The sequence below is a fragment of the Benincasa hispida genome, chromosome 7, assembly GCF_027475165.1.
Source record: "Benincasa hispida cultivar pf3 chromosome 7, pf3_genome.v1.1, whole genome shotgun sequence".
NCBI classification, from domain to species: Eukaryota; Viridiplantae; Streptophyta; class Magnoliopsida; order Cucurbitales; family Cucurbitaceae; genus Benincasa; species Benincasa hispida.
The window spans coordinates 57526578-57550966 of record NC_143484.1 but is presented as its reverse complement, the minus strand read 5'-3'; the positions used below and the strand labels follow the sequence as shown (position 1 = coordinate 57550966).

Here is a 24389-nt window from a genome sequence, read left to right as displayed (position 1 = left end):
TGTTAAGGATCTTTTTAAACATAAAAAAATATTTTAAAATATCTACACTTTATAACAAAATTTTCTAAAAATACAAAACAGTTTTGAAATATTTCGCTATAAAGTGTAAATATTATTATAATTTTTATATTTATAAGAATTTCTCAGAAAAAAAGTGTCAAAATTCTAATTATTAAAAGCACACCAATTTTTAACTTGAAAATAGCAAAAAAGACCCATTCAAAACAAAGTGGAAATAAATATTAAAAAAATTAGAAGACAAAAAGTCAAGAAAATTGAGAGCCAAATAGATAATAAACTAAACCAAATAAAACTAATATATTGGTTTGATTCTTTATATGAGATCAATTTGGATCATTTCTTTAAAATGTCAATTGATAGTGTGGTTTGATTCTTAGTTAGTCCCAAAATAGACTAAATCAAACTAGTTTTTCACTCTGATAGGAATGTAACGAGTTTTTTTATAATATTTCGAAAATAATTACAAAGTATAGAATGGAACGGTTGCCTTTCACGGCTATACAAAGAAGATACATACAATAAAAAATCTCCATTATAACCTCCTCTTTAATATAATTACTATACGTATAATGCACATGAAATCGTATAGTTCTAATTATTTTTTTTAAATAGTGGTTGTTAATCTATAATAAATAAATATTTTACATTTTTGTTTTAGTTATCATCAACTTTAAAAGTTAAATAATATTATTTTTTTTTTAATGTTTTCATATCATTGCCTTTTTCACACAAAAAAAAAATCTTATATCTAGTACAAAGAGAAAAAAATTTGTTCTAGTAATTAAATTATAGAATTAATGTGTTAATATTACATATATCGTGCAATAATTTTTATTCTACAATTATTATATATCTATCTTGAAGTCACACAAAATGATGAATTGTTTTACTCTATTAATTACTACTTTTATTCAATTAGATCTTCTTTTTTTTCTATAAACTTTGGATCTCATGGAAGTTTTTTTTAATAATGTAAATGTAAGTATTTATTTTGTTTTTCTTTTATACGTGTATCTCACGTATACATTGGAAGAATTAATGCACCAATTCAATGTGTATAACCACCTCCACCCCCGAACAGATGCATCCAGTTGGCATCTATTGTATCCTATCTCAAAAAGTCTCATTCCGTCAACATCAATTGCACTTATTCGACCCAAGACTTTGTTTTTTTATTTTTTAAAATATATACATTTTTTTTTGTAAACTAAAAATTGGAAAGGTCATATCCGCCGTCTTTCAAACAGACACTTAACTCAAAAAGTCATAACTACTCAATAAAATACAATATGGAAATTTATGGAAAATGTAAGGACAGGACATGTAAAGATTCTTAGTACATAGCCCCTTTTAATATAGTAGGGATATAGATTTCAAAATCGTGTTTTTCTTTTATATTACTTTATGGGGAAAGCCCCAAGTTTTCTGGAATAAGTGTATTTGATTCGTAAAGTTTCAAATTAATCATTTAATTTAGTCCCTAAATTTTCAATAATAGGTTTAAAAGGCCATCTTCATTAACATAAGTATGTAAATTAACATATTATACATTATTTAAATATTAATGTGGCTTGAATTGATGATTGGATTATTTATTTTTTATTTTTATTTAGAAAATATTTTCTAAAAAAGTCTCATACTTTATAACTTAATTGAGATTCTACGGCATAATAAATCGTCTCGTTCAAACCAACCGCACATGAAAAGAATATTATTCATTTGATCAATGAAGTTTCATCCAACGCCGAAACTTCAACAACTGATGATTGTCGAGTTATTTTTACTGTATTACGAGTCGAAGTAGATCAATATTCATCTTTATCATTGTTTAGGCAAAGCATATTGACCACCACGCCTGCATTTTGTTCTTCTAATGCTTCAACCACTTTTCCATTGATTCAATGTTCTAGGTAAGTGAAAATAACATAAGCAATTCTTTGAAGCCTCTTTTTTACTTATGTTTTTAATTTAGTCCAAATTTTGGAGCCTTAAAATTTTAGGATAAAACTACACTAATTCATAATACTTTTCTAACCAATAAGAAAAGTCATATGTTGATGTTTGGATTTTTTTTTAATCGTAGATGCATGAATTTATGGCAAAATATTTTTCATTCCATAATAGAGTACATTGGGGGAAAAGAATTAATTGTGAAGAACCGAAAAGCTATTATGTTGTCAATTATTGAATTGAAGTCAATAATGAACAACAAGGAGATACACAACTCAAATGTCATTAAAATTACAATAACAATTCAATAAATCTTCTTCATCTTACTCCTAATTGTGGAAAATTCTTCTTTGAGGTCGTCCTTCGCACTCCACTTATAGAGAAGCATCTTTTTCACAAGTCAACAGAGATGTATAATGTTAGCTTTTATTAGCATGAACTCCAATGTCAGCATATGGCATAGAAAAATCTCTTCATAAAATGCAATGATGTGTTTCTTCATAGATTGATAGCTAATATTATTCCCTCAAATTAATTAGGACTACACAAACGAGCAGCTCAATTCTCCACAAATTATAATTAAAAAAAAAAAAAAACTATGTCAAATGATAAAAGAAATTTATTTAAGCTTGCCTTCCAAATGGAGTTTTATGATTTGAATCGTTCAAATATATATATATATATATATAAATAGTAGCATACAATAACAGCAAACAAACTTCACAAGAAGTTAAGAACTACAAATTACACTTACCCAATTGAATTGAATTGCATGGGTGTGAAGTTACATTTTTGCCCAATGCCAATCCTTTAACTTGAGTCGTCTAGTCTGAACCTATATACAAAAGAGTTTCAATGGTTAGAATCATATTTAATTCACCAAAGTAAATTCGAAAATAATCTGCCCATTAATCCAATTCTTTAGGATCTTAAATGTATTTGGATGGTTCGAACTCACAAATTGACTTTTATAGGCTATGAAGAATTCGATTTGAGGCTATTCGTGGTCATTGAACGAGCGATGAACAATGAAGGAATGTGTTGTGAGTCGTGCACATCTTTGATAGTCCCATGATCCACACTAGTGGCTAGTGAACGAGCGATGAACAGAACAAATAATAAGATTTCATGGATTTGTTGTTCACGTTGTTAGTTGTTTTAGGGCTCAAATTGGTTTTTTCCCTTTTTCTTCTTTTTAGAAAATTTAAATACAAATCATCAACTTAGGCATAAAGTTAAATAATTCACTTAGACAAATCTATTAATTTAAACAGTTATATAATGAAGATGACCTTTTAAACTTATTATTAAACATTTAGACTAAAATGACTAATTTGAAACTTCAAAGAGCAGACGCACCTATTCCATAAAACTCGGAACTAAAAATATATTATTCTCTTACTTTTTTTCATGAATTTTACAAGTATTTTGAAAAGAGGGAGAGAGATTATTATTTTAAAAAATAAGAATAAAATCGAGTCATTTCTCAAAATAAATTTGAGTCAATCTAATCATCCGTTCATTATTTATCGTTCAAAAATCCATGACCTCGTATCGTAAAACTCCAACAAAAACAAATTGATCCATGGTTCATTTCCTTGGTCCCACACAATTGGTGAACTAAAATAATAAAAATAAATTTAAAAATAGTAAACTTAAAAAGACAATTTATTGTGCCAAATTGAGTTTAACTCACGAGTAATTAACATAACTTTTCTCTTAGAGATGGTCCTTATCTCATAGTTGTTATACTAAATAAACAACAATTCATTGTACTTTTATGACATGAAAAATATAATCATTTATTATCACGGGAATTGAGATGTATTGTTAAATCGACCATTTAATCTCATATTGTAATGTGAGTTTCCCAATAAGGAGGGATTCTCGTTGTTGGACCATTTATTAGTATGAGAAATTTTCGGATGGAACCAAAAGCAAATCATAAGAGGAGGGTCTTTGTCCCTAAATATGTTTATTTAACATGCGGGACTGGACCTCATGGGCTCAACTCGAATGGGGTGGAGAATCCTCAATTAGACAAAGAACGGGGATGGAGCGGGGAGTACCCCCATTCCCGTCTCCACCCCATTGTCAACTCACAATGAGACTATATGAGTTGAGATTAGAAAAAAATGAAGGATCAAACTCATACTCGATCTTTTATCAATATATATATATATTGTAATATTTAAAATTTGATTTCTAAAAATTATGATAATTGAGTATTTTAATTATATCGTTGTTATATTAGTGAAAATTTTAACTATTTAATTAAAAGAATTCATAATGGTAATTTAAGTTAATTGATTTTTAAAAAAAACCAAACAGAAAAAAGTGAAATGGAACAGTGAGATTTAAACCATAGATCTGGTTACTAATACACTTGAATATCAATTTATCTATATTCGGTTATGTAAAATTTAACTATTTAATTAAAAAAAATCATATTGGTGAATTAAGTTGATTAATTTTTTTTGAAAAAAACCAATTAAAAAAATGAGATAGAAAAAATTAAATTATAGATCTCGTTGTTATTAATACACTTAAATATCAATTTAGCAAGACTTGGTTTTATATCTATAATTTTCTCTTATACTTGCAAACGAAAACGAAAAGGTAAGAAATTTTAACATTAAAAATATAAAATAAGATTAAACCATTCAAATAGAAATGCTAAACTTTTTCAATAAATTAAAAAAAAAAATACCGATATCTTGGAGAGAGAACATTTGAACTTATTTAGATTAAACATGCATCTTTTAAAATTTCAAACATGAAGCCAAACTTGAGAGGGAAAAAAATAACAAATTTATTGATGAAAACTCAGACGGAAAAAGAATAAATGTCTCACTAAATAAATAATTACGGAGAGATAAGACAGAAGTTTTGAGGCAAATAAAACAAAAACTTATTATAGGGAAAAAAAAACGAAAGAAAAAGGAAAGGAAATACCGAAGAGAACGAAACGGTGGTGGAGTTCTAGGGCTCACCACGAGCTCGTGTAGTACTGGGTAATTTCATTCATCCCCAAATTGATTGTCTTTGCATTTCAGATTTGCAGCGGAATTATCAGATCAGGTATTATTTTCCTCGATTCTTCATTTCACGATCTATGTTTCTTGGGTTCCATTTCCATCTAATGTCCTCAATTGGGTTTTCTGGGTGTAGGGCTTCTGGTGGGGGGGAGGAAATTTTGACTGAAAAGTTAAGGTTCGATTTCAAGAATTGAACTTCTCGAGCGTATTGTCTCTAAAAGTTTGAAAATGGAGGGTACAGAACAGTGGAAGGTTCAGGTTGAACAATTGAAGGTCCAGATGAAGCAATGGCTGGAACAAGGCTTGGATTTTGTTCACCAAATACCCCCAATTCAACTTTACGTTGGGGTTGGTGTGTTGTTATTTACCACCGTACTTCTTTTACTAAGTGAGTCTTTCTCTCTAGTTGTTCAATTTTCGTTCTTTAGCCCTGTAGTGGTATATGGTGAAACGTTTGGAAATTTGAAGTTGACCACCCCTTGTCTCTCGGCAGCTCGCTTGTTTAAGCGCAGAAAATCGAATACCATTGTACTCAGTGGGCTTAGTGGAAGTGGGAAAACTGTTCTTTTTTATCAAGTAAGCATCTTTCTTGCAGGTTTCTTCCTGTATTTATATGTAGGAATTTTAGTTTATCAGGTATTTGATAACTGGAGACGATTGTCGTCAGATACTTGAACGGTAGTTTTTTGCTTTCTTCATTTACCTTGATTCCAAATGAGTGGTTAAGCCTTTTGTGATATGAGTTTATACACTAGTTGTATTTCTCACCGTTTTCTCAAGAAGTAGCTTTAAAGGCACTAATGTTATTTTGGAACATTTTGTCCACATATCATGTAAGAATGTCCATTCTGTTTTAGACGTATTCTTCAAGGTCGGTTAGGAAGTTAGTAAAACAGTATCTGTGCATACTTTTGGTTTTGTGTTATGTATCTTGGTGTTTAATGTCTTGGATACTTCAAAGCTTAATTTAGGCACGGTTTGGTAACTATTTCATTTTTTGTTTTTGGTTTTGAAAAATTAAGTCTATTTCTTCTTAATATCTTATAGTGATTTGCATCTTTTTGAAGTAAAAGAGTTTACTTCTTAGCCAAATTCAAAAAACAAAAACTACTTTTTAAAAACTACGTTTGTAGTTTTCAAATTTTGAATACTATTGGTAAAAAGTACATAACAAAGCAAGAAGTTTAGAAGTAGGAGGAATGTTTATAGGATTATTTTTCAAAAAATAAAAACCAAAAACTAAATGATGATTGATTTGATGCTGACAATGCTGTTATTGCTGTTATATACTTTTAAGATATAGCATAATTTCTTTTGGGTTTATGATGATGCTATACCTATATATGTGTTAAGGATTTTTCCTTGACAGGGCTCTGGGGGAGAAATCCTCTTGCCTTCTAGATGCATTTATAACGTTTTTTATGGTTTTGCAGCTTCGTGATGGTTCTTCTCATCAGGGTACTGTTACATCAATGGAACCTAATGAGGGAACTTTTGTGCTTCATTCTGAAATAACAAAGGTAATTTATGTTTTATAGAACTGATGCTGAGGAATTGAGAGTGCTCCATTTCTGATCCATTGCAGCCTTAAAATCAATACTAATAATGCTGTGTGGTTTCTGTTTCCAGCAGTCAACTTTTTTTTTTCTCACTTCACTTGATCAAACTTAAACTAACAGATATTGTTTGTTCTTTGTATGCCTCGGTAGAAGGACAAATTGAAGCCTGTTCATCTTGTTGATGTCCCTGGGCATTCTCGCCTTCGAGCCAAACTAGATGACTTTTTGCCTCAAGCAGCTGGTGTAGTCTTTGTGGTGGATGCTTTGGATTTTTTGCCCAACTGTCGTGCAGCTTCAGAGTAATGGATTAGTCCTCTTAACTTTTCATTTATGTGTGTGTGCATTTACCATACAAATGTAGAATTTTGAGTCGCCCAAGTTCGGCATGAATGTGTGACATGAGCTCGAGTCCCCTGAGTTCTCACAATTCTCACCTGGAAAACATCCTATATCGCAACCGTGCTGTACATAATTCATGTTTAAGTACACAAAGCAATTACACAATTAAATGTCTCATGTTACTAGTTTAATTTAATTAAATTTGTCTTGAAGGTACCTTTATGACATCCTGACTAATGCGAGTGTTGTGAAGAAGAAAATCCCTGTCCTGATACTATGCAACAAAACAGACAAGGTGACGGCCCACACAAAGGAGTTTATCAACAGGCAGATGGAAAAAGAGATGTATGGCACTCAACTCTCTATATTGGGAATATCTTTTTAATGACCTGTTAAAAAAACTATTCAAATTACAGTAGGTATTATTATCTGCCATGAATTTGTTTTCCGATTATCAGTGTTGTGTTTTCTATGTTTGTACAGTGACAAGTTACGAGTATCAAGAAGTGTGATCTCAGCTGCTGATATCTCAAATGACTTCACACTAGGAGTACCTGGAAAAGCGTTTTCATTCACACATTGCCATAACAAAGTTACAGTTGCTGAAGCTTCTGGATTGAATGGTGAAGTTTCTGAGGTGGAGCAATTTATAAGGGAAAACGTGAAGTTCTAGATGTATATTCGATTCTACATGTTGTTGATTTGGTGCTTTTTGGCCCCTTCAATGTGGAACCCCGATATTTGTACTTTTGAGAATTTCCGAATTTCATCCCAATTTTTGTAGTATTTTAAGACAGAAGAAGTTATATGTCCATGCCTTCTTCCTTGTTGATAAAAGGACAGGACCAAGATTTTAGCGGGAAACAGTAAGTACAATGTCACAGAAAGCCAGAAACGTTGGTTGTTTAAATAATAGAAATTGAGATGTTGTTGGCTTCTTTTGGTGGTTGAAATAAGACCGTTTCCAAAACTCTGCAAAATGGGCATAACGGTTGAAGTATTTGATAGATTGACTTAAAATATTAGGTCATAATATGATTTGGCCTGAAAGGTTTTATAACTCTCTTTAAGTTCTCTCCTTTTCTTCTTCTCTCCCAACTCTTGTTCTATTTCTCTCCTTCAATCTCCCTCTCTCTCTCTCTTGCTTTCTCTAGACCACTTCTCCCCACTTCTCTGCATTTCATCCTATTTCTTATATTTTATCTCTAATGACGAAAACGGTCTCCATGAATGGAGTTGTTTCTTTTTTTCTTCTTATTTTTCTAGAAAATTCATCAAAGATGTATTAAAACTAAATATCAAAACCATCATTGCCAGTCCCAACACAGGAAAGTCGTGTTTAACAATGTGAATCGTGAGACAACAAAGCATGTTTGGCCAAAGAATGGGTTGTATTATTACGGCATCTAGGAGTATAATTCAACCTCGCACTTGTAATCTACTAAATGAAGAGTACACCTCACCAAAAATAACCCCAGATGGGGATAGAGAGAAGGATGCGTCAAAATCAAGCTACATTTTACCACACCAATCTCTTCAACCAACTGTAAGCCCACGAACAAAGCAAGAACTTCCCCCACTTCAGAATCCAGACACCTCCAACGGAAGACAACCTGAGCAGCAACCACATTACCGTGCCCGTTCCTCACAACCGCGCCTAACCCAACAAGACGGATGACAGGCAGCATCGATGTTAATTTTGATCCTACCAGAAGCCAGCGGACACCATCTGACCAGCATCCCCTCACCTGACCCACTACCACCAGCACGGTCCGATCTGACCTCCATCCTAGCAAACCGACCCATCTGCCCACCTTCCTTAAACATAACAAGACCTCGTTCAATATTATCATAGCCCCAGAGATCTCAAAGCAATACAAGAGAATCCACTCCATAGTACGATCTACAGACGCAATCAGATTCGAGTTCTTCACTTTATTTCGATCCTCCCAAATTGCCCAACAAGTAACTACAAACAGAATAAATGGCTCTTTATTCAGACAAGTCGCCGCCTTCATTAACGCGTTACAACAAGAAGCCACCTCCTCCAACATGATCCCAAAATCAGGTAAGATCTTCATCCAAATCTTGGACGATCTCTTACATTTAAACAGAACGTGATACCCAGACTCAAATCTCTTCCACAACACACCACTTTTGAGATGGAGTATTTCTCTTTACTAAATTAATGTTGGTTGGAAGAATACCGTGGAATGCTTTCCGTAGGAAATTTTTAATGGAATTGTTTCTTCTTCCTTTGACGATGTGCGATGGCTCATGGCAATAGATGGGGCTTTTTTCGCTCTTTTTTTTCTTGATGCCAACCAAATCAAGTGCAGAGGGCAAGCATAAAAAAGTAAGATGAAACTAGACCAAGACATAGAGAATGAGTTAAAAAGTGACTTAGAACTGGAACAAGAGAAAAAATGAGCAAAAACTTCAATTAGAGTGAGAAAATAAGCTAGAATTAGAATGAGAGAGAAAAAAAATCTGAAAGAAAAACTTATAACGAAAGGTTAGAAATTTTTGTTTTGAAAAAATGGGTCGGATTTTTTAGTACAAAAATCTCAAAACAGCTTTTATGTTGGTTCCGTTTGACTACAGATCTGAAATTGCAATAGCACTGGGGTAGAAACATATGTTTTATTCCTCTTCAACGTGTTTTAGTCGATACTTTTAAAAGTACAGTTACAATGTTCGATTAATTTATTTACAAATGGATATATTGATATGCAACTTTTCCCTTCTCATCTTGTTACAAGAAAATGAAATTATACCAATCAAAGCGACTTGCACATCTATTCAGGGCTGAGCTTCTTTGCTATAATATCAACAGGTAATGATCCTAAAGGAACTATAGGGTCAACGTTATCAAAAAGGTCTCCTTCCCAATCTACATCGTCATCGGAGTTGTAGTTAGCTTGGCTGTGATCCTGACTTTCAGGGCTGTCATCTGGGCTGCTGACATCTTCACTTGACGTGATAAATGCTGGATACGAATGCTCAGTTGCTTGTGAAATTTTCTCAAACTCCTCAACTTTCTCTAAAAGGTCATCAGGAGCAAGACCAATCTCATCTAGCAACAATGCCTTGTTTGAACCGATGGCACGCTCCCATAGCAGCTTCATTTTCGGGCTGGTTTTGATCTTATGATGATTGCCATGTAAGAGGTCACCATTCTCAATAGACTCGCCTAGAAAAAGTAACAAAAGAGTGAAAATAGGCATTTAAAAAGCCAGAACAGCAGAGCATTACCCAATGAAAATTTGGCTTTCCATTTTCAAGTTCTTATGTTTAATAATACATCTGCAGTTTTTATGTTTAATAGCAACGAGTAATAGAATAGACAATTGTAATTTGCATACTCAAGACTGCATGCCATTGCCTTTTTATATTACTGAATCTAGCAAGAGTGTTTAATGAAATAAAAGGACTCTACATACCAGATGAACCTGAAGAATCATTTGAGCTAACTCGAGTAGGAAGTGGAGCAGAACGATCGTCTGAAATAACCAACTTCCAATCCTTTCCCCTCCACATCAATATCTGTTCGTTGTCAAATGATAATAACACACAAGGAACCAATTCCTGTAGATAAAAGTCAAGAAGTAATGATAATTAATAATTTATGTCAATCAATCATCGAATTATTTCCAAACTGCTGCTTCAATAGATACACATAAGTTCAACAAAAGTATAGGCTCTGAAGGCGTTTCTAGTGGTACTGCATATAGAAATAGTAAGTTGCAATTGCAATATTCATGTGGTGGGAGTTCAAAGTTATACACGATATCACAAGCATATGTATACAAGCAGAAAAGAGAATGAAAATGCTCTACTCATCACAAGGGTGCACAGTTTCGTCATATGTTAAATGAATCTTCCAATAGAGCATAACCAACTCAGTTCCAGTGCTATTGCGGCTATATGCGGAGGTTTAGCTCAGGATTAACTGCTAACTTCTATGCAAGAAACGTTCCAAGAATCACCACAGATAAGGCAATGAGTAAAGAACAATGCAAAGATTAAAGGATGAAAATGTATGCCAACCTTGAGTTTAGCACCCAACTTTTTATAATCACTTTCATGCATGCCACTGCAATCAACCTTCACCAAAATGCTTCCTTCAAAAGCATGCCTTACGTCATCCACTAAGGAAATGTACACACCATTTTTTGCTGCGAAGGAAGATAAATTAAACTCAACACTTAACAAGGGGAATATGATGTGTCCTCTTTGTATAAATAATAAGCAATTGAAGTAAAGATGTGAATTGTAGTAGTTTAAATCAGAGTTAGTACAATAATATAAAGTGACAAAACTTGTTACTTCATAGAATCACGTTGTCCATCATGGTCACACCCCCATTCCTTTCCATTCTTAAGTCTTGGCTCATTAGCTTCATCACCTAATTTACATTTTTGCAAAAGACTAACATTGCCTCTATCACATAAAACACTATATAAATTATCTCACTTTCAAAGTTGGCCCTTAATCTTCAGACAATAGAAATATGAAATTGAAGAACTTTTCCAAAAACACATCAACATGATAGCTTTCCAAGAGGACCCTTTCTATCCCCATTTTTTCCCCGAATATTTGCTTAATCCTCACTCTTTTCATCTTGCTCTACTTATAACCACTCTAATTCAAGCAAAGAAACTCACTTTCATGTCTAGTCTAACCTTAATAACAGTTCTACCATTGGTATCTACAGATAATTAACAAAATATTTTTGTCCAATGGATTCATTCACTTGGAAGAAGGGAAAGACTGGAGACCATAGAGAATGATATACTCACTTACCTAATTTACATATTGGCAAAAGATTTTTCCCTTTCATCCTTAGCTCATTAGCTTCCTCTTTTGTTAACCCTTCCGGAGCTTCTTGAATAAGTTTTGGATACACTGGGGCTGCAGGTTTCCAAAGCATTACAGGATATTGAGGGCGAGTACGATAATTATAGTTTCTACCTCGGAACAGATATAATACACCACCGACTCGGTGAATTATTTTTCCACCAGTCTTTTCCTGGAATAATTAGCACAAGAAACTTCCATGTAAATGAACTGAGAATACCAACTCTTTCAGAGAAATAGAAGAGGAATTGTCAGAAAGGATTTAGGAAAGTAAATATTAAGGGCAACATTTTTATTGGTAAAGACTAAGAGTAAAATGATATAATATAGTCGCAAACTTGAGGAAACCAATTAAAGGAGAACCTTCAACATGTAACACTTTTTTTCCTCCTTAAATCATGTTAAACTATTTTTGTTCAATTCTAAATCAAATAGTTTCATTGAAATCTTGACAATTCCTTATCATATTCAACGTGATGAATATAGTCTAGCTAACAGTCAAATTGAGAATAATGTCGGTAGGGTACATGCCTGGTAGGCTGGTTTGAATTAGGAATATCATGGTATAGAATGTGGTACATTCAGCACCACACCACTTCATAACCTTGTACCTTAATGTTTAGTGTTTGGCACATTGAGCATTTATTACGAGTGAGCTATGCCATATTTCTCTTGCTGTCTTGGAGAATTATAATTCAATCCACAAAACAGATAGCTAGTGGTAAAACTAGATAGTACAGTAATAAGAGAAGGCAAAAAGAATAAAACTTACTTCATACAAACAATTCAATAGAAATGACTACAAAAAATGAAGAACGTATGAAAAGAACACCTCAATATGATGGCAAATATTATCCATATCTACTGTGGGAACACCTTTGCAACGAACTTTACAGACACGCTGGCGCTTCCAATGCGAATGTATCAATTCCAACATATTATGCGTAAGTCCATCCCTTCCTAACACGTCCAATTCAAACCAAAAAAGGTCACCAACTTCAGCCGATCATAGAACTGGGAATGGCAACAAGGCATATATATGATCACATAACAACCATAGATAGTAAAATTGCATATGGAAAAGGGAGGGGGAAAGAAATCATAGCTCACCAAGATTAACCTGGCGATTGTGTGACAAATGGGGTTTCACCAGCATGCGAATTTCCCAATTCTTAAGAGGTTCCCCAAGTATTTCCTCTCTGCTTTTCCCCTCCTTGGGATACTGGCCAAGCGGGAACGGGCCCGGCATTTGGACTTGCTTAACCCCTTTAGTACCAGGAGGGGGCGGATTGAAGGAATCGAAGAGAGGGATTTTCTTCTTCGAGCTTTTCAATGGAGCTTTGCCCGTCCAAGGCCTCGGCATCGTCGGAGGTGCAAAGGGTAGAAACGCCGGTTCGCGAATTGCAATGGGCTTGACTTTGGGGGTCTCAGAGTAACTGTATTGAAACTCGAATGGAGCATCAGGGAGTAGATACGAGACACCGGAATCGCCGATGACGACGGAGCGATCGCCGTGGGATGATATGACTCCATCTTTGACGGGCCTGTAGTAGTTGGAACGGCGGTGGAAGGTTTTGAGAGCAGGATTAGGGGGTTTTGGAGGGTTGTTGGTGCGAAGAGTGCGGGATTTGGGAGGAGGGTATTTGGGAATTGGAATGGGTGTTGAAGGAGAAGAAGTGGGTGAAGGATCGTGAGGCGGTGGAGCTGAAGGGAGTGAAGAGAATAGGTTTAGGCCTGGCAGTGATGGGATTCTCGCCATTGTTACAGTACTGAGTACTCTCTTTCTTTCTTTCCCTCTCCTCTCGTTGGAGAAGATGGATAAGGCAGAGCTTCCCACTAGCCTGACAGATATTTTCGTTGCTCGGCCTTAATCTTGGAGGGTACTGCACGATGCTACAACCACTACAATAGTTGAGCTATGAAAGATAAGTTGATCTTAATCTGTGTATCGGTTTTTTTTTATATATAATCGGTTCGGTTTGGCTTTTTTATTTATATAATATTAGTTTCAATTCAATTATCGGTTCTATATATATAATATATATGCAACCTGAAATCTTTTTTTAACTTGTAATCTTAAAAATAATCGAATGGATACTTCAATAAAAATGGAGAGGCGTTTGAGACAATAAGTTAGTTATTATACTCCTAGGTTATTATAGTTGAATTATGATAGTTTGCATTTGGGTGTAAATTACTTTAGTTTGAGTTATAATAGTATATGTTTGAAGTGTAAACTATTTTAGTTTGAGAATAAAATAGTAAAAATTGTAGTAAATAATAAAAAAAAATAATGAATGTTAAATAGTAAAAATGATAATAAATAATAAATACCGTAGCAAATTGAGGTTTTGAAATAATATTGACTGTAACTAATTAGGAATTTTGAAATAGTTTTTACTATAACAAGAGGTAGTTATTATATTTTGATGATGACTCTTGCCCCAAACGTCCTTTGAATTTTTATTCTATTTTATCATTCAATTTGATCGGAAGTTCAACTTAAAAGATCTAAACATCTCATCTATTGGATCATGAGATCCAAATCTCTTAAATCCCAGCTGCATACCAACTCAAACAAAAAGGGAAAAATAGTCAAAAAGACAAAAAAAAAAAAAAAAAAAAAAAAAAAAAAGTTTTAACGAGGTTTATATCTTTTGTACGATATACATGTTATATAAATCATTGAAAGCATGTGTGAATACTTTTTTTTAATTAGTTTTCAAGTAATAATTTATCGATGTGGAAGAATTGCAATACTTTTTTCAAGTTTACTTGTAAGATTGTAACTTTTATTTAAGTGTATTAAAAAAACTTTTATTGAGTCTTGAAAATAAGTAGAGGACACCTATTGCACATTAGATGTTGTTACTAACGTTGTTACAACATACCATAGAACATTAAAACATAGATAATTAACTAATAAAAATAATACCAGAGATTGGTAACCTAGTTCGATGAATACCACTATGTCTAAGGGGGCAGTATGCCAGAAAAGACAACTTCACTAATATAAATGATAAGCAGCTACAACGTAATATTTATCTATAACTATAGCATTGTTGGTGTTGACAATCAACAAGCAGAAGCAATTAGGATATTAAGCACTCTAATTCCATTAATTTTATCAACCAAGTAAGCATGTTCATAATAAATTAAAAGGGTTTCAGAAATTTACCTTTGATGAACTTTCAAATTCCTTCAATTTTAGCTTGAATCTCTTCTCCAATAGATTGTAGACAACCACTTAATTTTTTTCACTATCCTCTTGACCCTTAGATTGGATTGTGGGATCCAAAATAAGAATCAATTGAAGAGAAATTTGGAAAATTTTCAGATTAAATGTCATAACCTAGAGAGACTCTTCTCCCTTAATTTCTCAAATTGCATGTCCAAAAACAGTAGCTAAAGTTCAATCAATTTTTTTTCTTCTTCTCCATGCAATTTGTGAAACCCAAATTTCAATTTCCCTACTTAAGTAAGTAATTAAGGGATTTAACTAAGTATAAGTTAAATCCTATGTGGAAGAGAAGGAAATTTCTAAGTGTTAAATGGATTTTCCTTTAGTAGCTTTGAGATAAGCCTTAACTAGTAGAATTTTGGCTAAGTGTAAGGTCAAAAGAAACCATGTGTTAGGTGTTAGGAAACATTGAACACATAAGATGAGGCTGAGTTAGTAGAAGCTTAAAAGGGATTAAGCATTGAAGCCAAAAGCAACCATGCGATTTGTGAGGTTGGACGCATGTTGGCCGAAGCATGGCAAGAGGCGTTGCCAAGAGTTGCTCGTGCGTTGAGGATACGTGAGCGAGAGTGGAGAGAGCAAAAGAAGCTTGAGCGGAAGGCGTTGGATAGACGATCGTGTAGCTTCAGGCGGCGCTAAACGATGTGGAGTAATGTGCTACATGATAGGCAAAGGCACTACACGATCAATGCAAGTGCTAGACGATAAATGTAGAAACTAAACGATAGTGCTAGATGATAGCACTAAAAGATAGCGTTAAGCATTGAGCAGGTGCTAGACGATGCGCGGGCGCGGAGCGATAGACTACACGACGGTATTACACGATAGGCCAAGCGTTAGATGATGGCCGTTCGCGATAGACGCAAACGCTGGGCGATGAGCACTATATGATAAATAAACGTGCTAGACGATGAGTGGGTGCGTTACACGATAAGGCATCAGCGCTACGGGATGGAGCTAAATGATAGGCACAACGGCTATGCGATAGGCTATGCGCGAGATTTTTAAGAGCGAGATATCACTAAACGATTGAGCTACACGATCGGGCATTAGGGCTATACGATGGATACAGGCACTAGACGATTACAGCGAGAGGGCTGAATGTTAAGCAATAGCGAGATGTTTAGTAAACGATGGAGCTAAGTGATGAAGTGCAGAAGCTGCACGACGGACTAAATGATGGAGCGGTGTTTAGGCTTGCATTACACAAGGCTGATGAGCTCACTCGGACAAATGGTTATACCAAGAGGTGGTTGAAGCTTGAGTTAATAGGAGCTGGACGAATAAAGATTCATGCAAAGAGAGCTTTATACATGAGGAAGACAACTCAAGCAAGTGAGTGGCATGAGAGTAGGCAAATGTCAAGGGAGTAGGTGATGGCAAAACATGGTGTAAACACTCCAAAGTAAGAGGTGTCATGCGTTGGAGGCCTTAAGAGATGAGAATGATTGGTTCCTTTGGTCTATAAATACCACCACAAGATGTCTCTTCAATTCATAAGCCAAATCCTCTTCAAAGAATGTAAGGAAGAATGTTAGAAGGTGGATTTGGAGGAGACTATGCGTTAATCATGAATACCATGCATTGACCATGCGTTTTCAAAAGAAGGAGATGTTGTCGGACAGTGAAGTATGGAAGTAGCATCAACTTGGGACAAAGAATTCTCCTAGAATACTCGTGCGTTTTGAGTGATTCTAAAGCCACATGAAAGATCTGAGAATCTAGTTTTCAATGTAGGGCGCTATAGAAGAAGCTCCAAGGAATCAGGATGGAAAGTGAAGGAAAGACAGAATAGTCGAGCTATCAGGTAAGCTTGCGCCGATCTTGATGTTTTGAGGATTCCGGCCAGACCACGAGAATTTTTTGGCTAAGATTTTAAGGTAAGCTTACTGAGACATTTTAAAGCATATTTGTAGAAGGAAGTATCTCGAAATAAGGCTTAGAACTATGATTAATCTAAGCTTAAAAGTTGGATTTTAGGGTCCAAAAAGGGAGCCCGAGGAAACTGAGGAACATCTAAATAGGAGGATTCCTACCTTACCAAGGTGAGTGGTACTTTTCTTTAAGTCTTAAAGCATATCTTTTAGAGTAAAGTGTATATGCTTATGTTATGAATAAGTGATTTAGCATGAGAATAAGATTATAAGATCGGGATGGTCAGGAGGTCAATAAACCTAGTTCTTGAGCCCCGAGCGAAACCTCACGGGATGGTCAGGGGACCAAGAAGCCTAGTTCCTGAGCCTGTGGGAGGAACCTCGTATGGGATGGTCAAATGGCTGGCAGGCCTAGCTTCTGAGCCCATAAGCGAGGAGCTATGTGCACATAGAGGACATAAGATACAAAGGGAATGCAACAGACTAAGCGTTTATGATTAGTAATAGTTGACTATCTACCGTGTGTGTAGGTAGAGATCAGACTCATTCAAAGCTGAGGTTTGAGTATTAACCTCGTATTTATTATATGTTTGTATTATGAGTTAAAATATACTCTAGAAGCTGCTCATCACTCACTGAGCTTCTTGAAGCTCATTTTTTTCTTTTCATGTTTTCTTCCCAGGTAGTGAAAGGTGAGAAGTTACAGGGTGCTGCTAAGGTCAAGGTCCGCCACAAGCCACAATCACATTTCTGGGGTTTTAGAGTTATTGTAAACTTTGTAGTTAAGTCTTGGAGTTTTATAAACGTTACACTATTGTAATAAATTGGGCCTAATCAATCAGTTGTTATTTATCTCCTTGACTTAAAGTTTACTAAGAGTAAAGAGGTTCATATGGGCAGTAGGTATCACAAAAGAGTGGTATCTATGGTCTGTCACGCCTCTTGTCGGGCTCAGGAGGCGGGCCCAGGGCGGGGTGTGATCCAACCTTCTTCCATGAGGTAATGACATTCAAACCACTTTTGAGTAGTGGATTTGTATGGTGTAAGGTGGAGTGAAACCCACTTCTTCCAATTTTAATTTTAAATGAATTTTAACATGAAATTCAAATAAATTTAATTTGAAATCAAATGTCAAAATTTTAAAACTAATTATATAAAATATTAATTCAAAAATTAATATTTTAACATTAATTATAAATAATTAACTAAATGATTTAATTATTAAATTGATTTAATATCAAAATTTTAAATTAATATAACATACCAATTTAAAAAACATGAATCCCTATTCATGTAATATTTAAATCATACTTAAATATTTTTCACTTCTCCAATTTCATTTAATTCAATAATTAAACGTTTTAATTATATTATATATAATTAATAATTCTCTTAAAATGAATTTGAACGTTTCAAATTCTTTCATCACGCTATTATAAAGTTTAGTCCGTTTGTGAGCTAGTAAGGGGACCTAATGGACCTACAGATCATGAGCTCCAACGATCCGAGATTAATTGGCTAAATTCTTTAAACCGAATTAATCAACATTCGTTAACTACCAAGTTACTCCATTAAAGCCCATTAGTTGCACTCTTCTCACTATAGATATATTTATGTCCACTTGATTTAACCATGATCAGTAAGTCGATCATTCACAGATTGTTCTTATTAATAGTTGGGTCAAAAAATATTGTTTTACCATTGTAATATATCTGCTCCTTAAGTCTCCACTGATTCACCAATAAACAATTGGTTTATGGTCCTATCATAAATCGGGTCCCTCTCAGCCATAGAAAGGGTGGGGCCCATTGTTCAAAACTAGGAGTTAGTACTTAAGGGAACAACCTATCTACTAACCCTAAAATGTGTAAAAGTGAATTTCGTCTTGCAAGACTATATCCCTAGCTATCTACCTGGTCTTACCCCTAAAATGGGAGGCTTATTGAGCAGCATTGTTGAGTCACTCTCACCCATGCAAATTAAAAGGATAATCTCGAATAAACAAGAGTTCATAGTTAGCTCAGGATTGAGATTGAGTTACCTTAGGTCATCAGATTGAAATAGTCAGTTTTAACGGCAAACGGCGTTATAAATAAAAAGTGACTATTTCGTAGTCCAAACTTATGCAAACATCTTTTGCATAGGATGCCCCATTCGCATGTCTCCACATGAACGATTTCGAGATCACATTGTTTATATCAAATACAAAACGGGTCGCATCCATAGTGTCCCCAGGATAAGGCATAATAAGGTACCCAACTCTATCCTTATACTCATAGACTGTTTTGGCTATATACCCAAACATGATCCTCTTTTATGTCTCCACATAAGGTTCAAGTACTCATGCTATAGCCAGGGATTCATTAGTTTATTGGATTTAATTTTTACAAGTGCAATTTACATATTCAATAACAATTTTATTGAATAAACCTTAATAATATCTTTATTTCAAATAGAATATGTTTAATTTTACAAACTGCGAGTTTTAGGACATACAACCCAACAACCTTTCACTTGGATTAAAACTTCAGTGGGTTTATATATACAAATATATACAATGTTGAGTATGAGAGAATAAATACAATAAATTAGGACATTAGATAACCATTAATTCTCCCACTTACCCTAGATTTACCTATCTCGTAGTCTTATTCCAACAACGTGACCCTCAAACACTTCAGCCATGAGGGTTTTTATAAATAGATCAGCTAAATTGTCTTCTAAGGCTATTTGCGTGGCGATCACGTCTCCTTGGTGTATGATCTCCCAGGTGAGATGGTACTTGCGTTCGATGTATTTCCCGCACTTATGGCTTCTCAGTTCTTTGGAATTTGCAACTGCACCACTGTGATCACAATAGATGGTGATCAGCCGATGCATATTTGGAACCACTTCCAAATCGGTCAAGAACTTTCTAAGTCATACTACTTACTTAGTTGCTTCACATACAACTACATACTCCGCTTCCATAGTGGAGTCAACAATACAACTTTGCGTTATACTCCTCCATAATATAGCTCCTTTATTCAGAGTGAATATTGATCCCAAATCTGATTTCCTAGAATCACATAAGTCTGAAAATTAGAATCAACATATCCTATAAGGATCAGATCCTTAGTACCATACATGAGCATATAGTTCCTTGTTCTCCGAAGATACTTAAGGATGTTCTTAACGGTAGTCCAATAATCATATTCAGAATTGGACTGATATCTACTGACCATTCCAACTACATAACATATGTCTGGGCATGTATATGATAACGGGTAAAAATGCACGTTATCATGGTGCTAAGTTCTTAAACAATGTTAGCTTGCGTTGATAAAATATCTTAAATTGTATCCATCAAGCATCAATTTCATAGTATTGCGGTCGCATGCGTTCATCACATTGGAACAGTTGATTTTTTTTGTTTTTATGCAGAATATGCATTGATGTAATGAAGAATTGCAATCATAGGAAATCATTGGTCGAATACAACTTCACCTCAAAGCTTTGCGATGATCGTGTTCGCAAACATTCGCCCAAGAAGGATTACCACAATTTGATTAGCACAACATGGTGGGCGCATCTGGGCGAAAGGCTAATTAATCGCGATGGGACAGAAAGCTGATGACAGTCGAATCTGAATTAAGTTGACAGCCGATAACGATCACAAGTACATGCAGCTTTTCGGTGACAAATATTCGGCGCATCAGTCAGGAATTAAAGTCGTCCCATCTATACAATTATGATATAGAAGGCGCCTTTCACCATAGATGTTCTATAAATACCAAGGGCAGCCTTCAGAAAAGGGGTTCAACTATCTTTTGTTCTACAAATTCACGCCCCTGTCCATAGTTTTTTTTTTTAAGGCGGAGCAAGAGAAGAGTGGTGACGCTGAAGATCGCTTAGGGAAACTCAAGAGAGAACCTTGAGGCGAAGAAGTAGAGAGCGGGCCAACTCTTGCGAGAGTGAGATTATCTTTTGAGCACGAGTAGAAAACAATGTAAAAGCCTGGGCAGTAAAAGATTGTTACCAGGCCCTTTTATTCTATACTTGCATTGTTATTTTGTACTTCATCGTTATATTTATACAATGGAAGTTCTATTTCTACATATGTTCACTCTCTTGACACACATGAGTAGCTAAACTAGTCGAATGGGTTGAGAAGAACTAAGCTAACATGACCTAGGAAGTTCATTGCTTGCAATTGTCTTGTTTTATGCTGTGCAAAATACCCTTTAGAGTTACTCAAGAGAGAGTCTAAAGAAAGAAACCTAATGGCTCAAGAGAGCTAGGTTAGAATCTGGACTCGAAAGAGTAAGATTAGAACTGTATAAACAAGAGATAGGGACTTAGAGATAAGCTCTGTTTGTCAACCTGCATCGCATGCATCCTATAGATAGGAATGATATTATGTGGTCGCCTTATTTGTGTGTGTTATCCTGTCATAGCATAAATAAGAGTAAAGGCTTATGTGTAGGTCCTATAGACTTATTGCATATATCGCATGCATTCTAGTTTTAGAAGTCATGGCATTCGCACCGAGAGGTGGTTTATTATTGTATGCATGTTGCATGAACGCATTCTAGGAAGTGTTAGCCAAAACTCTTCTCAACTTGTTCACCGCATACTCATCACATCTTCCGTTTACCAACTCTTTTCAAACTCCGCCACATTTATTTATTTTTCATTAACGCAAACAACAAACCCAACAATTTATTTATTTATCCGGCTACCGCAAAGTTCTTCATAAAAATTACCAACGCAACCTGTTTTCACAAGTCCCTGTGTTCGACCCTGGATTTACCAGGAAACTCAGAGGAATCTGCACTTGGATTCCACTGAGGAAACTTGAGTGCACAATGCAATCTCATCAACGCATAACATCCACATTTTCACTTTCACAAAATTACGCATCAAGTTTTTGGCGCTGTTGCCGGGGACTTCGGCAAAATTATTTGCTAACAGTAATTTTTCCGATTTCTCTGCAAACTCTCAATCTCTAGCGAATTACGACCCGGAGATTGAGAAGACATTTAGACAAAGATTGGGAGACCGCCAACAACAACCACAGTCAGATAAAGAAGAGATGGTGGAGCAGCCTGGAAATGGAGCACCAAATGATAACAATGTCATGGCGAATCCAATTTTGTTGGCAAACGATCGCAATAGACCCATTAGGGACTATGCATCGCCAAACCTCTATGATTTCTCCCCAGGAATCATGAGGCCTGCCCTCGACAGAAGTCGATTCAAAATGAAGCTGGTGATGCTGCAGATGATCCAGACTGCAGGTCAATTCGGAGGAAAGCGTGGCGAGGACCCACACGTCCACCTCCGAAGCTTTATTGAAATCTGTAATACTTTTGTGTTCCCGAACATCTCTGCCAAAGAAGTTCGACTAACGTTATTCCCATTTTCTCTCTGTGATCAGGTTAGGAAATGGACATATTCTCTCGAGCCAAGAGAGATCACTTCTTAGGAACAGGTTGTGGAAAAGTTTATAAAGAAGTATTTTCCACCTACTGAGAATGCCAGATGAAGGAAACTTATCACTAATTTTGAACAAGACATGGACGAATCGCTCAGCGATGTCTGGGCGAGGTTTAAGAGGTTGGTCCGGAACTATCCACACAATGGGTTACCAGATGCCTTCAAATGGAGATTTTCTATCATGGTTTGAATCCCGCTTCGCAGACCATTGCCAATGTGGCAGCCGCTGGTGGTCTGCTTGATAAAACGTATAACAAGGCGAAGAATATCCTGGATCGCATCTCTAAGAACCATGAAGATTGAAGAAAGAGTGACCAGAGATTGAGACTCAAAGACAATGACGCAAATAATGGTGCTATTGCTTCACTACAAAAACAGATGACCGCAATGATGAATTTAATCCAAGGAATTGCGATCAACAGCCCAACACCGCAAAATGGGCAAATCAATGCAATCAGTCAAAACATCGCAAGGTGTGCGACTTTCGATGATGGGCATGCGATGGAAGATTGCCCGCAAAATCCACAAACTGTATATATTGTAAAAAATAATCCTTTTTCGAATACCTACAACCCCGGTGGAGAAACCACCCCAATTTTACTTAGAAGAATCAGCAACAAAATTTCCAACCTGTGGCACAGAAGGAAGGGCCATCAGGATTCTTCCCACGCAACAACGATCAAACGAGCAATCAAGCAAGTAGCTCACAACCATCGCAATCCTCTTCTTTAAAGAGCCTATTGAAGTAATACATAGAGAAAAACGAAATGGTGTTTCAAAGTCAGGTTACGTCCATCTGTGATCTCGAATTACAGATGGGCGAGATTGCGAGTGAGCTAAAGAGTAGATCGCAAGGGGCTTTACCGAGTTCAACTGAACTTCCACGCAACCCGGTGGGATCAGGTAAAGAGCAATGTCAGGTTGTGACATTGCGAAGTGGGAAGATTGTGGAAGGAGAAAAGAAGGAGCTTAGTCGAACAACTTCTATTGCGATTGAACCTGAGATTGTGGTGATGCAAGAAGAAGAAAGAGAAAAAGAAGCAATAGAACCGGAGGTTGCGTCGACCTCAAAGTCAACTGAAATGGGGACCGTGAAAGTGTAGTTACCCCCTTTCCCACAGAGATTAAGGAAGAAAAAGAACGAAGAGGTACAGTATCACCGCTTCTTATCTATGTTAAAGCAATTACATGTTAACATTCCTTTCGGTGAAGCGATTGAGGAGATGCCTGCCTATACCAAGTTTCTGAAGGATATGGTAACTAAGAAGAGGGGAGCTAGAAAATTTTCCACAGTGGCGTTAACACAAAGTTCAAAATCAATAATTCTACCGAAAATGAGCGATCCTGGGAGCTTTGCTATACCATGCTCCATAAGAGGAATATACATCGGGCAAGCCATGTGTGACGGGGGAGCCAGCATAAATTTGATGCCTCTGTTAATCTTTAGACAATTGAATGTGGGGCAACTTGTGCCCACAACGGTGACTCTCCAACTGGCCGATAGATCTATGGTGCATCCAAAGGGAAAGGTGAAGGATGTGCTGATAACTATTGACAAATTTATCCTGTCGGCTGACTTCATCATTTTAGACTACGAGGCCGACAAAGATGTGCCCATCATTCTGGGGTGACCTTTTCTATCGACGGGTCGTGCTCAAATTGATGTGCATAAAGGGAAAATCGCCTTGAGTATCAACGGACAGAAGCTCAAGTTTAACATAATTAATGCCATGAAGTTTATGGATGAAGAAGACTTGCATGACTCTGATGATGACCAAAATTCGATTGAAGAAGAAAAGTTTGATGAAGAAGATGCCAGCGCATCCGTTGCTGCCTGTAATGCGATCATAACAAAAACAAACAGGGAAGAAGAAATGATCGCAAATTAAGAAGAAGAGCCAACAGATCAAAGAAAAACAACGCAATCTTCCCTAGTAGAACTACCAACACTTGAATTAAAGATCCTACCAACCCATTTAAAGTACACATTTTTTGGGCAGAATGAGAAGCTGCCAGTTATCATTTCCTC

General features: G+C 35.7%; 2 protein-coding genes and 1 long non-coding RNA gene across 3 annotated transcripts; 2 read left to right on the top strand and 1 right to left on the bottom strand.

Moving 5' to 3' along the window:
* Positions 1 to 4820: 4820 nt before the first annotated feature.
* LOC120081321 (uncharacterized) lies at positions 4821 to 7843 on the top strand. Its single transcript, XM_039036074.2, has 7 exons — positions 4821 to 5052; positions 5143 to 5397; positions 5503 to 5585; positions 6443 to 6529; positions 6719 to 6867; positions 7121 to 7252; positions 7391 to 7843. The coding sequence occupies exons 2-7, from the start codon at positions 5238 to 5240 to the stop codon at positions 7578 to 7580; spliced, it is 801 nt and encodes a 266-aa protein (XP_038892002.1). The 5' UTR covers positions 4821 to 5052; positions 5143 to 5237; the 3' UTR covers positions 7581 to 7843.
* Positions 7844 to 8334: 491 nt separating this feature from the next.
* Positions 8335 to 10354, top strand: LOC150035283 (uncharacterized). Its single transcript, XR_016530627.1, has 2 exons — positions 8335 to 8975; positions 9744 to 10354. It is a non-coding gene; the product is annotated as an uncharacterized LOC150035283 (long non-coding RNA).
* On the bottom strand, positions 9532 to 13705 carry CAF2 (RNA-binding CRS1 / YhbY (CRM) domain-containing protein). The gene is made up of 6 exons (XM_039036073.2): positions 12878 to 13705; positions 12600 to 12727; positions 11714 to 11939; positions 10958 to 11085; positions 10351 to 10495; positions 9532 to 10100 (listed from the first exon to the last, which is right to left on the bottom strand). The coding sequence occupies exons 1-6, from the start codon at positions 13524 to 13526 to the stop codon at positions 9706 to 9708; spliced, it is 1671 nt and encodes a 556-aa protein (XP_038892001.1). The 5' UTR covers positions 13527 to 13705; the 3' UTR covers positions 9532 to 9705.
* Positions 13706 to 24389: the final 10684 nt, after the last annotated feature.